The 16,389-nt window shown below is 46.3% G+C and overlaps 1 protein-coding gene across 1 annotated transcript; it reads right to left on the bottom strand.

Annotated features, from left to right (window-relative positions):
- Positions 1-1,475: 1,475 nt before the first annotated feature.
- LOC132403279 (succinate receptor 1-like) lies at positions 1,476-2,408 on the bottom strand. Its single transcript, XM_059986720.1, has one exon. It carries the CDS (start codon positions 2,406-2,408, stop codon positions 1,476-1,478), a length of 933 nt encoding a protein of 310 aa, XP_059842703.1.
- Positions 2,409-16,389: the final 13,981 nt, after the last annotated feature.

The following is a 16,389-nucleotide window of genomic DNA, read 5'->3' as shown; positions in this document are numbered from 1 at the left end:
ACATATACAGAAAGGTACCAGAAAAGGGCCAGTAATATCATGAAGGATTGCACCCACCCTGGACATGGACTGTTTCCCCCACTCTCAGCAGGGAGGAGGCTATGTAGCATCCATGCCAAGACTGCCAGACCCAAGAACAGTTAATTTCCCCAAGCAGTAAGACTAATTAACACCTCCACCCACTAACTCTCCCTATCACACTCCCAACCATCACTACTTTATTATTTCCTGTCAGTCACCCTATGTACGGACACTCGTGTGCCTAGTGTCACTTTATGGACATAATATCTATGTATTATAAGCTATATTACGTATTTATATTTATTGTGTTTTTGTTATTTTGTTCTTTATCTTATTTTGTTTTTTTGTGCTGTATTGGATCCAAAATAACAATAGTTTCAGCTTTGTTGCACTTGTGTACTGAAATGACATTAAACAATATTGAATTTGAATCTTAAGAAACAGCACATATCATATCCAAGGGATCAAGGTCTGTTTGCACAACTGCACTTGTTTGTATGTTGGCATTGTTAATTGTCAGCTCGAATGTCTGTGAAGCTCTTACATAGTTAAAATTCTATTCACCATACGAATCTTCCATTCAATATCATGTGTCATATTTATGATGCGGGTGATTATGGTCCCATGACCATGATTGTTCTTGACTTATACTTCTGCAGAGGAGCTTTGCCATTGCCTTCTTCCGGGCTGTGTCTTTACAAGATGGGTGACCCCAACCATTATCAATACTCTTCAGAGATTGTCTGCCTGGCTTCAGTGGGCGCATCACCAGGACTTGTGATACGCACCAGCTGCTCATACGACCATCCACCACCTACTCCAGTGGCTTCAGGTGACCCTGATCGGGGGGCTAAGCAGGTGCTACACCTTATCCAAGAGGTGACCTGCAGGCTAGCGGAGGGAAGGAGCACCTTACACCTCCTTTGGTAGAGATGCATCTCCACCCCGACACTCAATAGGATTACAATAAGCACATACATACAGGTGAAGAGTAAACAGGCTGCATTATGTGGTTGGCTCTAATTTCTAGGCGATGATCCTCAGTCCTTATCAATCAACAAAGATAATTTATTTCTATATATCCTTTTTGTTCACTTTATTATTTTTAAAATTTCTATCAGATTTAAATTCTAGACATTCAATTTTAGATAGACAGTAATCTTACAAGTTTATTTAGCCAATGTGTGCCTTTCTACTGAAACCAAAACATTGTCCACGTTTTTCCCACTTAAACAAGAGATTGTGACGAGTAAAAAGAAAATTCCTTGTGTATTCGTGATAGCTGTGATGAGTTTGAGAATCTCCCTCAGCAGAACAATTCTTCTGTATCTGTCAGGAACATGTGGCTAAATAACTAAGATAAATTTGAATCAACAATGGTCCCTCATCTCCAAACTCACGTCACTACCAAACGAGGCAGTCCTCGGTGTGACACACAGCCTTAGGCTTTCCAGTCAACAGCATTTCAAGCTGTTTGCGATTGTTTCCCTGAATTTGTCCCCAGAGAGAAAGTAGAAAACAGGATTGGTGATGATACTGAGGAAAGCCACCGGCCTTGAAAGAGCATAAGCTGCTTTTATGCACTCAAAAGCACCCTTTGAAATGTTGATATTTTCTAATCTCGACACCATGCGAGCATTTCTCATGATGTGATAAGGGGTAAATAATACTGAGAAAATGACAATGGCCAATATGACCAGCGTGAGCGGTTTTTCAAGGGGCATGCTACAGGTCCTTTCTTTATTTAATTCCTTTAGCTTGCAAGCAGTCTTCACACAGAAAACCCCCATGACACTCATTGGAAGCACAAAACCAAATGTGGTGAGACACACGTTGTAAACTAGATTGTGGACTGGGTTACCAGCGCTCGCGTAGTCCACACACTTGATGATGGTGCTGTTATCATGACTCGTGACATTGTCAGAACCAATGAAGGTCAAGACGGGGATGACCTCCAAGGTGACAAAGATCCATAGGCCAATAGAGATGAAGACAGCAACCCTCTTCCTTTGAAACACATGGACTCTCAATGGGTTGCTGACCAACAGGTAACGGTCGATACTAATACAAGCTAGGAACAGCATGCTCAGGTACATATTGGTGTAAAGGATGTACCTATTCATCTTGCAGAGAAAATCACCAAACACCCAATGTTTGCCCTTGGCGTAATAGACGACAAACATTGGGAGAGTGCAGATGAAGATCAGATCTGAGATGGACAGATTGAAGAGGTAGATGTTACTGCACTTCCAGTTCTTCAGGCAGAATATGTAACCGCTTATCACAATGATGTTCCCTACCAATCCTAAAAGGAATTCGATGCTGTACATGCTTGTGAGGTAGTAGTACTCGAGAATATCATTAATTCTGGAACAAGTCTCATTCATCTCCTAAAATAGCAAACAGAAACAGATGATTGAAACTCTCATTTGGAACAAGAATTACACCACAATTCAAACTTCAAATGATATCAAATAATTCCAGTGTTAAAAATATTTTGTTTTAAAGAAAACAAGAGGAATTTTAATGACCAAGTTGATATTTAAAGTAGTTAAATTAAATTTTAGAGATTGGCTCTGGGAGGTGAAGGCTATTTAGCATCAGTGAGGATGTTATGTTGTATTCACGCCAGGAAGAGCTACTCAAAAACTGTTACACTCACCAAACAGTGAGCCTGACCAGCAGCTCCACCTACTAATCCACCCCATCACACCCCCACCACCACTACTTTATCACTTCCTGTCATAGTCACCTTATGTACAGACACTTCTGTGTCTAGCATCAATTTATGGATATATAATCAATCTATGTATATAAGCTATCTTTTGTATTTATATTTATTGTGTTTTTAATTACTGTGTTCTTTATTTTTTTTTGATTTTGTGCTGCATTGGATCTGGAGTAATAATATTTTATGACATTAAACAATCTTGAATTTTGAATCTTGAAAGATTGGTTCCTCTGTCTTGATTGTGACAATGTTAATGCTTCCAATTAAAGATTCACATCTCCATCGAACAATGGAAGAAATCTATTCCCCATTTTACCATTTCATATTTCTCATACTACCAATGGGAAGGAGGTCCAGGAGCCTGAAGACAGACTTTCAACGTTTTTAGGAACAGCTATTTCTTCTCTGCCATCAGATTTTTTTGAATGCCCATGAACCCATAAACAATATCTCACGATTCTTCTCTTGCACTACTTATTTATTTGATTGTTTATGTATCTGTTTGTTTATTTATTTACTTATTATAGCTTATATTAAGTCTTATCATGACTTCCTTGGACTTTAGATACAACACTGAGTCATGTCATCTGCAGAAATTCTCTGATGACACAGCAATAGTTGGGTGTATCAGTGGAGGACTTGAGGATGAATACAGGACCCTGGTGGAGGACTTTGTCAAATGGTGCAAGCTGAATCGTGTGCAGTTTAATATCTATAAGTCAAAGGAGATGGTGATGGACTTTAGGAAGACCAAAATTGCACTGCTTCCTGTTACAATTGATGGTGAGGACCTACAGGTACCTGGGGGTGCACCTGGATGACAGACTTGAGTGGAGCATTGGCATCAAGGCTGTGTACAAGAAGGTTCAGAGTCTCCTCTACCTCTTGAGGAGACTGAGGTGCTTTGGAATATGCAGAACTCTCTTTCACATGGTCTACAGGTCTGTTGTCACCAGTACAATCGTCTATGCCGTGGTGTGCTGCGGCAATGGCATTGACGTGGGTGATGTCAACAGGCTCAATGAACTGAGTAGAAAGGTTGGCTCTGGTATAGGAATCAAACTGGAGACTAAGGTAGGAAAAAGGACCCTCTGGAATATCCTGGCAATTCTCAGCCTCTGCATGCCACCTTGGCTGGACAGAGGAGCACTTTCAGTAATAGAGTAAGATAACCATGCTGCTCCAAAGAGCACTATATGGGGTTGTTCTTTCCCTCAGCCATTAGGCTCTATAAGGAGTCAATCTATAGCCAGGGAGCAATGACTCCTCCTGTTAAACTGTTATTAACCTCTGCTTAGCAGAGCATTGTTTAAGCTCTGTTTAGCTGTTTGCCACACCCTGCTATCGCAGGCACAGTGTGCAACACAGCAATACTACCACCACTGTTTATCTGCAATGCATGAACGTGCACCCACTATTGAATAATATTACAGGAATTCTTGCACTACCGTCAGTGTGAACTTCGAAATCTTGTAAATCTTGTCATCTTTGACTTGTAAATATTGTACATCTTATTTTTAAGGTAACTTATTGTTTTTAATTCTTTCTTACTCCCCTCCTAATATTTGTACATTTGTGCTCCTGTAATGGCACTTTGACACCAACTTCCTTTGGGATCAATAACGTATCCAGCCACTTACAGTGGATTGTAATGCTTGAGTGTGTAGCATTAAGAAAGATGATGTGCTGGAGGTTTTGAAAGGTAATACGTTAGGTAAGTTGCCAGGGCCAGATGTGATATACCCCAGGCTACTGTGGGAAGCGAGGGAGGAGATGGCTGAGCCTCTGGTGATGATCTTTACATCATCAGTAGGGACGGGAGAAGTACCAGAGGATTGGAAGGTTGTAAACATTGTTCTCTTCTTCCAGAAATGGTGTAGAGATAACCCTGAAAATTATAGACCAGTGACTCTTACTTCAATGGTAGGCAAAGGGTACCTTTACCTTAAGCTCACTAATCAAATCAATTTCAATGTTCAAAGTGAGTTTATTACCAAAGTACCTATCATCATACACAAACCTGAGATTCTTGCTGTCAATCACAATAAATAAAACAAGGACAATAGAATCAATAAAAAGACAGACAACAACCAACACGCAAAACAAAACCCATCAAACTGTGCAAACATAAAAAGATAGAGACAAAAGAAATAATAATAATAATAATAATAATAATAATAATAATAATAATAACCTAGTACAGAAGGGGTAGGAGAAGTTATAGACATTAAAAATCTACTCAACATTCAGATGCTGAGAAATATTTCCACCAACAAAAACAGGATTAAACATTCCATTTGAGCATATGCAATTCTGTTAAGAAGTATACACCACAAAATTAAATGAGAGCACAGATCAGTAAAATGAAGAAACTATCACTATTGAAGAAAAAGTTAACAAACGTAAGAGCATGACCTTCCATGGAAGACATCCCCATGATATGAGCAGACTGAATGTTGACAAGGAAGCACTGAGCTGGAATCCTCTATCCAGAAACAGAAGGGATCCTTGTGTCAATACAGGACCAGGTGAAAAGCATAAAAAAATTACTAAAAAATACATAATAAACAACCAACAAATTTGAGGTGAATAATGTAGAACATGCCAAGGAAAACCAGAAACAATCCACCATATTACAGGATCCTGCAGCAGTTTAACACATTCCGATTACTTATACAGACACAATCAAGTGGCAAACACCATCACCAAAATTTGCTTTAAAATACAAACACACAAAATAAATCATACGTTACTATAAATCCAGTTTAGAGTCAGAGTACCAGAAATTACATTATGACTGATCCATTATTACAATTAGGAAAATTCATAATAACCGTCCAGAGGTACAGGGGGTATAGGGGATACAGGAGGTAAGGGAGGTTCAGGAGGTACAGGACATTTAGGAGGTATTGGATATACAAGAGGTTGGGAGGTACACGAGGTACACGAGGAATTACAAGAGGTGAATGAGGTACATGAGGTTCAGGAGGTCTGGTAGGCATGTGAAGTTCACAAGTTACGGGAGGCTCAGGAGGCTCAGGAGATATGGGAGTTTCAGGAGGTACAGGAGTTATGGGAGGTAGAGAAGGTATATAAGGTATTGGGGTTTCAGAGGTACAAGAGGTACGGGAAGTACAGGTAAGGAGGTACTGGAGATGTGGGAGGTACAGGAGGTTCAGGAGATATGGGATGTACAGGAGGTACAGGAGGTACAGGAGGTATGGGAGGTACAGGAGGTTCAGGAGATATGGGAGGTACAGGAGGTACAGGAGGTATGGGAGGTATGGGAGGTACAGGAGGTACAGGAGGTATGGGAGGTACAGGAGGTTCAGGAGATATGGGAGGTACAGGAGGTACAGGAGGTATGGGAGGTATGGGAGGTACAGGAGGTATGGGAGGTACAGGAGGTATGGGAGGTACAGGAGGTTCAGGAGATATGGGAGGTACAGGAGGTACAGGAGGTATGGGAGGTATGGGAGGTACAGGAGGTACAGCAGGTATGGGATGTACAGGAGGTACAGGAGGTACAGGAGGTATGGGAGGTACAGGAGGTACAGGAGGTATGGGAGGTACAGGAGGTACAGGAGGTATGGGAGGTATGGGAGGTACAGGAGGTTCAGGAGATATGGGATGTACAGGAGGTACAGGAGGTATGGGAGGTACAGGAGGTACAGGAGGTATGGGAGGTATGGGAGGTACAGGAGGTATGGGAGGTACGGGAGGTACAGGAGGTATGGGAGGTATGGGAGGTACAGGAGGTACAGGAGGTACGGGAGGTACAGGAGGTACAGGAGGTATGGGAGGTATGGGAGGTACAGGAGGTACGGGAGGTACAGGAGGTACAGGAGGTATGGGAGGTATGGGAGGTACAGGAGGTACAGGAGGTACGGGAGGTACAGGAGGTACAGGAGGTATGGGAGGTACAGGAGGTACAGGAGGTATGGGAGGTACAGGAGGTACAGGAGGTACAGGAGGTACAGGAGGTATGGGAGGTACAGGAGGTATGGGAGGTACAGGAGGTATGGGAGGTACAGGAGGTACAGGAGGTATGGGAGGTATGGGAGGTACAGGAGGTACAGGAGGTATGGGAGGTACAGGAGGTATGGGAGGTACGGGAGGTATGGGAGGTACGGGAGGTACAGGAGGTATGGGAGGTACAGGAGGTATGGGAGGTATGGGAGGTATGGGAGGTACAGGAGGTATGGGAGGTATGGGAGGTATGGGAGGTATGGGAGGTATGGGAGGTACAGGAGGTATGGGAGGTATGGGAGGTATGGGAGGTATGGGAGGTATGGGAGGTACAGGAGGTATGGGAGGTACGGGAGGTATGGGAGGTATGGGAGGTATGGGAGGTACAGGAGGTACAGGAGGTACGGGAGGTACAGGAGGTATGGGAGGTATGGGAGGTACAGGAGGTATGGGAGGTACGGGAGGTATGGGAGGTATGGGAGGTACAGGAGGTATGGGAGGTACAGGAGGTATGGGAGGTATGAGAGGTATGGGAGGTACAGGAGGTATGGGAGGTATGAGAGGTATGGGAGGTACAGGAGGTACGGGAGGTACGGGAGGTATGGGGGGTACAGGAGGTATGGGAGGTACGGGAGGTATGGGAGGTATGGGAGGTACAGGAGGTATGGGAGGTACGGGAGGTATGGGAGGTATGGGAGGTACAGGAGGTATGGGAGGTACAGGAGGTATGGGAGGTATGAGAGGTACAGGAGGTACGGGAGGTACGGGAGGTACGGGAGGTACGGGAGGTATGGGAGGTATGGGAGGTACAGGAGGTATGGGAGGTATGGGAGGTACAGGAGGTATGGGAGGTATGGGAGGTACAGGAGGTATGGGAGGTACAGGAGGTACGGGAGGTACGGGAGGTATGGGAGGTACAGGAGGTATGGGAGGTACAGGCTGTATGGGAGGTACGGGAGGTATGGGAGGTACAGGAGGTATGGGAGGTATGGGAGGTACAGGAGGTATGGGAGGTGTGGGAGGTACAGGAGGTATGGGAGGTACAGGAGGTACGGGAGGTACGGGAGGTACGGGAGGTACAGGAGGTATGGGAGGTACAGGAGGTATGGGAGGTACGGGAGGTATGGGAGGTATGGGAGGTACAGGAGGTATGGGAGGTATGGGAGGTACAGGAGGTATGAGAGGTATGGGAGGTACAGGAGGTATGGGAGGTATGAGAGGTATGGGAGGTACAGGAGGTATGGGAGGTATGGGAGGTACAGGAGGTATGGGAGGTACGGGAGGTATGGGAGGTATGGGAGGTACAGGAGGTATGGGAGGTACAGGAGGTACAGGGGGTATGGGAGGTACAGGAGGTACAGGAGGTATGGGAAGTACAGGAGGTACAGGAGGTATGGGATGTACAGGAGGTACGGGAGGTACAGGAGGTATGGGAGGTACAGGAGGTACAGGAGGTATGGGAGGTATGGGAGGTACAGGAGGTATGGGAGGTACGGGAGGTATAGGAGGTATGGGAGGTATGAGAGGTACAGGAGGTACAGGAGGTACAGGAGGTATGGGAGGTATGGGAGGTACAGGAGGTACAGGAGGTATGGGAAGTATGGGAGGTACAGGAGGTATGGGAGGTACAGGAGGTACGGGAGGTACAGGAGGTATGGGAGGTACAGGAGGTACAGGAGGTATGGGAGGTATGGGAGGTACAGGAGGTACCGGAGGTATGGGAGGTACAGGAGGTACAGGAGGTATGGGAGGTTCGGGAGGTACAGGAGGTATGGGAGGTATGGGAGGTACAGGAGGTACAGGAGGTACGGGAGGTACAGGAGGTATGGGAGGTACAGGAGGTACAGGAGGTATGGGAGGTATGGGAGGTACAGGAGGTATGGGAGGTACGGGAGGTACAGGAGGTATGGGAGGTATGGGAGGTACGGGAGGTACGGGAGGTGCAGGAGGTACAAGAGGTATGGGAGGTATGGGAGGTACAGGAGGTACAGGAGGTACGTGAGGTATGGGAGGTACAGGAGGTACAGGAGGTATGAGAGGTATGAGAGGTACAGGAGGTACAGGAGGTACAGGAGGTATGGGAGGTACAGGTGGTACAGGAGGTATGGGAGGTATGAGAGGTACAGGAGATACAGGAGGTACAGGAGGTACAGGAGGTATGGGAGGTACAGGAGGTACAGGAGGTACGGGAGGTATGGGAGGTACAGGAGGTACAGGAGGTATGGGAGGTATGAGAGGTACAGGAGGTACAGGAGGTACAGGAGGTATGGGAGGTACAGGAGGTACAGGAGGTATGGGAGGTATGGGAGGTATGGGAGGTACAGGAGGTACAGGAGGTACGGGAGGTATGGGAGGTACAGGAGGTACAGGAGGTATGGGAGGTATGGGAGGTACGGGAGGTATGGGAGGTACAGGAGGTATGGGAGGTACAGGAGGTACAGGAGGTACAGGAGGAACAGGAGGTACAGGAGGTATGGGAGGTATGGGAGGTACAGGAGGTATGGGAGGTATGGGAGGTACGGGAGGTACAGGAGGTATGAGAGGTACAGGAGGTACAGGAGGTACAGGAGGTACAGGAGGTATGGGAGGTATGGGAGGTACAGGAGGTATGGGAGGTTTGGGAGGTAGAGGAGGTATGGGAGGTATGGGAGGTATGGGAGGTACAGGAGGTACAGGAGGTATGGGAGGTATGGGAGGTACAGGAGGTACAGGAGGTATGGGAGGTACAGGAGGTACAGGAGGTATGGGAGGTATGAGAGGTACAGGAGGTACAGGAGGTACGGGAGGTATGGGAGGTTCAGGAGGTATGGGAGGTATGGGAGGTACAGGAGGTACAGGAGGTACGGGAGGTACAGGAGGTATGGGAGGTACGGGAGGTATAGGAGGTACAGGAGGTACGGGAGGTATGGGAGGTACAGGAGGTACAGGAGGTATGGGAGGTATGAGAGGTACAGGAGGTACAGGAGGTACAGGAGGTACAGGAGGTATGGGAGGTACAGGAGGTACGGGAGGTACAGGAGGTACAGGAGGTATGGGAGGTACAGGAGGTACGGGAGGTACGGGAGGTATGGGAGGTACAGGAGGTACAGGAGGTACGGGAGGTACAGGAGGTACAGGAGGTATGGGAGGTACAGGAGGTACGGGAGGTACGGGAGTTATGGGAGGTACGGGAGGTATGGGAGGTTCAGGAGGTATGGGAGGTATGGGAGGTACAGGAGGTACAGGAGGTATGGGAGGTACAGGAGGTACGGGAGGTACGGGAGGTATGGGAGGTATGGGAGGTATGGGAGGTATGGGAGGTATGGGAGGTACCAGAGGTACGGGAGGTATGGGAGGTATGGGAGGTACGGGAGGTATGGGAGGTACAGGAGGTACGGGAGGTACGGGAGGTACGGGAGGTATGGGAGGTACAGGAGGTATGGGAGGTATGGGAGGTACAGGAGGTACGGGAGGTACGGGAGGTACGGGAGGTATGGGAGGTACAGGAGGTATGGGAGGTATGGGAGGTACAGGAGGTACAGGAGGTATGGGAGCTATGGGAGGTACAGGAGATACAGGAGGTATGGGAGGTACAGGAGGTACAGGAGGTATGGGAGGTATGAGAGGTACAGGAGGTACAGGAGGTACGGGAGGTATGGGAGGTACAGGAGGTACAGGAGGTATGGGAGGTACAGGAGGTACGAGAGGTATGGGAGGTACAGGAGGTACAGGAGGTATGGGAGGTACAGGAGGTACAGGAGGTATGGGAGGTACAGGAGGTACAGGAGGTATGGGAGGTATGAGAGGTACAGGAGGTACAGGAGGTACGGGAGGTATGGGAGGTTCAGGAGGTATGGGAGGTATGGGAGGTACAGGAGGTACAGGAGGTATGGGAGGTACAGGAGGTACAGGAGGTATGGGAGGTATGGGAGGTACGGGAGGTATGGGAGGTACAGGAGGTATGGGAGGTATGGGAGGTACAGGAGGTATGGGAGGTATGGGAGGTACAGGAGGTACAGGAGGTATGGGAGGTATGGGAGGTATGAGAGGTACAGGAGGTACAGGAGGTACGGGAGGTATGGGAGGTATGAGAGGTACAGGAGGTACAGGAGGTACGGGAGGTATGGGAGGTATGGGAGGTACAGGAGGTACGGGAGGTATGGGAGATATGAGAGGTACAGGAGGTATGGGAGGTTCAGGAGGTATGGGAGGTACAGGAGGTTCAGGAGGTATGGGAGGTACAGGAGGTACAGGAGGTACAGGAGGTATGGGAGGTACGGGAGGTATGGGAGGTATGGGAGGTACAGGAGGTATGGGAGGTACAGGAGGTATGGGAGGTACAGGAGGTATGGGAGGTATGAGAGGTATGGGAGGTACAGGAGGTATGGGAGGTATGAGAGGTATGGGAGGTACAGGAGGTACAGGAGGTATGGGAGGTATGGGAGGTACAGGAGGTATGGGAGGTACGGGAGGTATGGGAGGTATGGGAGGTACAGGAGGTATGGGAGGTACAGGAGGTACAGGAGGTATGGGAGGTACAGGAGGTACAGGAGGTATGGGAAGTACAGGAGGTACGGGAGGTACAGGAGGTATGGGAGGTACAGGAGGTACAGGAGGTATGGGAGGTATGGGAGGTACAGGAGGTATGGGAGGTACGGGAGGTATGGGAGGTATGGGAGGTACAGGAGGTATGGGAGGTATGGGAGGTACAGGAGGTATGGGAGGTATGGGAGGTACAGGAGGTATGGGAGGTATGGGAGGTACAGGAGGTATGGGAGGTACAGGAGGTACAGGAGGTATGGGAGGTACAGGAGGTACAGGTGGTATGGGAGGTACAGGAGGTACAGGAGGTATGGGAGGTACAGGAGGTATGGGAGGTATGGGAGGTACAGGAGGTACAGGAGGTACAGGAGGTATGGGAGGTACAGGAGGTATGGGAGGTACAGGAGGTATGGGAGGTACGGGAGGTACAGGAGGTATGGGAGGTATGGGAGGTACAGGAGGTATGGGAGGTATGGGAGGTACAGGAGGTATGGGAGGTACAGGAGGTACAGGAGGTATGGGAGGTACAGGAGGTACAGGTGGTATGGGAGGTACAGGAGGTACAGGAGGTATGGGAGGTACAGGAGGTATGGGAGGTATGGGAGGTACAGGAGGTATGGGAGGTACAGGAGGTACGGGAGGTACGGGAGGTATGGGAGGTACAGGAGGTACAGGAGGTATGGGAGGTATGGGAGGTACAGGAGGTACAGGAGGTATGGGAGGTATGGGAGGTACAGGAGGTACAGGAGGTATGGGAGGTACAGGAGGTACGGGAGGTATGGGAGGTATGGGAGGTACTGGAGGGACAGGCATTACAGGAAGTATGGTGTTTTGGGAGGTACAGTTGGTACAGGAGTTACAGTAGTTACAGGATGTTCACAAGTACAGGAGGAATGGGAGTTTCAGGAGCTGGAGGACGTACAGGTTGTACAGTAGGTATAGGAGGTATGGGGTGTACAGGAGGAACAGAAGGTATGTGAGGTACAGAGGCTTGGGAGGTACAGAAGGTATGGTAGTTTCACAATGTTCAGGAGTTATTCTAATAAAGTGGCCACTAAGGCATAAACCAGTTAGAAGTATTTGGGAAAACACCAGGACCTATCACCGAGGAAGTGGTAATGAGACGCGTATGAAAATAACATGGTTGTGCACTGAAACAAAGGGAATTAAATCTGTCATCTATATAGGGGATTTTTTTTAATGCTGAAAGTAGCCACATTATCATCCAAGCAGAGTTTGGAAGTTTTCCAATCTGATTCCTGGTTTCGCGATGTGGTTATCCTATCAAGAGAGAGAAATTGATTGGGTCTGTGGGTCTGACCATTGGGGCTTGATCATTCGATGCAGTGATATTTCCTCTAGATGGATATTTGGAACCAATCTCAAGATAAGGAGTTGACTAATAACTTCATCATTATGTGCCGTGTCATATGATGTGGGTGATCATGGTCTCATAACCATGATTGTTCTTGGCAAATTTTTACACAGAAGTGGTTTGCCATTGCCCTCTGCCGGGCAGTTTCCTTACAGGATAGGTGACCCCAGCCATTATCAGTACTTATCAAAGATTGTCTGCCTAGTTAATGTCAGTGGTCACATAACCTGGACTTGTGATGCACCAGCTGCTCATAGGCCCATCCACCACCCGCTCCCATGGCTTCATATGACCCTGGCTAATCAGTTGCTACACCTTGCCCAAGGGTGACCCTCTGCAGGCTAGCAGAGGGAAGGAGCACCCCACACATCCTTTGATAGAGACGTAGCTCCGCTACCCCACCCACCAATAACTTCATAGGGCATAAGATGGAGAAGAGTACAGCACTAGACAGGTTATTTAGTCCATTATGTTGTGCCAATCCTGATGCCCGTCTCTACTAAATCTCCTCTTCACATGCATCACCCACATGCCTCCATTCTGTTCATATTCATGTGTCAATGCAAAAAAAAAGCCTTTTATACTCATCCAATCTGCCTGTTTCACTACTCTGTCTGGTAATGTAATACAGGTTCCTACCTCTCTGAATCACCTACCACTGTATGTGCTACCTACCACTCTGAATATATATGTGTTAAAATATAGTTGCCCCTCACCTTGCCCTTAAGCTCTTTCTCCCCCCCCCACCCCACCCCACCCATACCCACTCCTGCAAGCTTGAATAGGAAAGCATAAAGGAATTTTAAAGCATGTGGTTGCAACTTGAGGACCTGAATTATAGGGAAAGATTGAATAGCTTAGGACTTTATTCTCTGGAGTGTAGGAGAATGAGAGGAGATTTGATAAAGGTACAGAAAATCATGAGGAAATAGAAAAGGTTAGTACAAGCATGCTTTTTCCACTGAGGTTAGATGAGATTAGAAATAGAGATCATAGGTTAAGGATGAATGGTGAAATATTTAAAAAGAACCTGAGAAGGGACCTCTTTACTGAAAGGTTGTGCAGGTGTGGAATGAGCTGCCAGAAGAAGTGGTGGATGTGAGTTTGGTTCTAATATTTAAGAGAAGTTTGGATAAGTACATGGATGGGACGGGTGTGGAGGGTGATGGTCCAGCTGTGGGTTGGTGGGACTGGGAACGATAATAATTCAGCATGGAGTAGAGGGGCCTAAGGCCCTATCTCTGTGCTGTAGGTTTCTTTATCTCTATGACTCAACAAGGACAGGAAGTGGATAAAATTAATTTACCTGGAGAGTAGTGAATCTTTGAAATCCTCCAGTCAAGACGTCTTGTGGTGGACACAGAGTACACCTGAGAAATCAATCACTTTCTTTCTTGATATCAATGGATTCAGAGGCACGGTTAGTGAAGCAAAGCGACATCAAGTTGAAAAGCCAACCATGTTCTTATTGAATGACAGAGTAAGCATGAGATGCCAAATGGTCCACTCCTGCTTCTACTTACTAAGTTCTTACGTGCACTTCTTAATACAGATTTGTTACATCTTTCCACCAGTTATATTCTTGCACTTTTATAGCACCTCGTACTTCACTTTCAGGACAGCAAGCTGTTTACTATTTACTGTACCTTTTACTGTTTACTTGTTCTGCACACTACATGCATTTTGAATTAAATTTTATTAGTTTATTTGTGGTAATATTTTATGTGCTGTGTGAGATATATGCACTTTGTGGGTGCACCATGGTCCAGAAGATTATCATTTCAACTGGTTGTATATACATACAGCCAGATGATAACAAGCTTGAATTTGAACACGAATTTACGTTGCACATCACAATCAGACTCACTTTAGAAGCGCCATCAATGATGTATGTTAGGTAAACTTCCACCAGCTGGAATGTGATACAGAGTCCTTTTTAAATGGAATGGAGCTTAACCTTGGTAAGATACTAGACATAATCTCACTGAAATGGTGCACAGGGCCACAGCATCAAAGGTTATGTGGAGAAGGCTGGGGAGTGTGACTAAGAAGGGGAAGGAAAAGGATCAGCTACAATTGAATGGCAGATCAGACTTGATGGGCCAAATGGCCTAATTATGCTTCTATGTTTTATGGTCTTATCATCAGTAAGGCAATTCAGAATTGATTTGCTCACTGTGGTTACACGCATTCAGGCTTGAAGATGTTAGACATGGCTTAATTCTGCTCTATGTCTTATGGTCTTATGGATCAGCAGAAAAGGAAGACAGGCACCATTTTAATACCTCTGCAGAACAGTTTCTCCAAAAATGCACTAGGGTATCTGCCCATACTTTTGAGCCTAAATGTCCTTAGTAGGACTTGAACCTCCCGCCATTGAACTTTGTTAGTTAACCCAGCTGACAACACAATGCACTCTCATAAATTTGCTTGCCTTGCTGCTTGAGGAAATAACAAGGTAAAATAGTATTGTCTTTCACACTATAAAAGGATTTAGTAATTTCCTGGAATGGGTGGTTAGTGCCAATCCTGGCAGGAGTTACGGTCATGCTACTTATTTACTTTAGAGATACAGCATGGTGACAGGCACTTCTGGCCCAGTGCTGCACAATTTACCTATGTCTTCGGTATGTGGAAGGAAACCCACATGGGGAGAAGATACAAACTCCTTACATTCAGCGGCAGGAATGAACCCCATCGCTAGCGCTGTGATAGCGTAACACTGATCACTATGCTACTGTGCTGTCCACAAAAGCTTTTATTTTTAACCTGTTAAAGTGGCCACTGAATGTCCATCTCATTTACTGCAAAGTCCATTAGGATATCCTTAACTTCCTTGGTGGAAAAAGCACAATGGAGATTTATTTCAGACTGAAATTTATTTTCCATTTCAGACTGAGTTCAATGACCTAATTTTGAAGGAACCGGTTGTTAATTTTTATTACTATTTACACTGAATGACTTCTGATCAGCAGATTTTTTAACTGGTAGGGGTCAGTGGCTCCTGTTCATGGAAGGACTGTTCAAGCACTCAAAGAAAGTATCTTCCTGTTTCCAGGAGATTATTTACCATTGTCAATAGTGCATTGTCGCAGAAGGGTTAAAAGGTGAGACATTCCTCACACTTAATGAGGAGGGATTTTAGCAGGTAAAAGCTGACAAATGTTCACACCTCAGACAACTTCATCCAAACAAAACCAGACTGTGGCTTTTTTTTATACCATATTATGTTCAAAAAATAAATCTCTATTGTGCTTTTTCCACAAAGCAAGTTCAAGATATCCTCATGAACTTTGCATCAATTAAGATTGATACTCAGTGGCCATTTTATTAGGTACACCTGTATCCCTTCTCATTTATGCAAATATCTAATCAGCCAATCATATGGCAATAACTCTATGTATAAAAGCATGCAGACATGGTCAAGAGGTTCAGTTCAAACATCAGAAGGGAAGGAGAAATGTAGTCTGAGTGACTTTGATCATGGAATGGTTGTTGAGTATCTCGGAAGCTGCTAATTTCTTGGGATATTCACATACTGCAGTCTCTACATTTTACAGAGAATGGTGTAAAATGCAAAAAAAAAATTCCAGGAATGAAGGGAGCCATTTCTGGTTGGCTGCTGGTGACTATTGGTGTTCCAAAGGGGTCTGTGTTGGAACCACTTCTTTTTACATTATATGTCAATGGAATTGTTGGCTTTGTGGCCAAGTTTGTGGACAATACGAAGATAGATAGAGGAGCAGGTAGTGTTAAGGAAGCAAAGAGGTTA

Source organism: Hypanus sabinus, chromosome 2 (genome assembly GCF_030144855.1).
Source record: "Hypanus sabinus isolate sHypSab1 chromosome 2, sHypSab1.hap1, whole genome shotgun sequence".
NCBI classification, from domain to species: domain Eukaryota; kingdom Metazoa; phylum Chordata; class Chondrichthyes; order Myliobatiformes; family Dasyatidae; genus Hypanus; species Hypanus sabinus.
This window is presented reverse-complemented; position numbering and strand designations above follow the sequence as displayed.

What these genes read in the sequence shown, in the direction of transcription:
- LOC132403279 (XM_059986720.1), bottom strand. Translation starts at nt 2,408, where the DNA reads ATGAATGAGACTTGTTCCAGAATTAATGATATTCTCGAGTACTACTAC.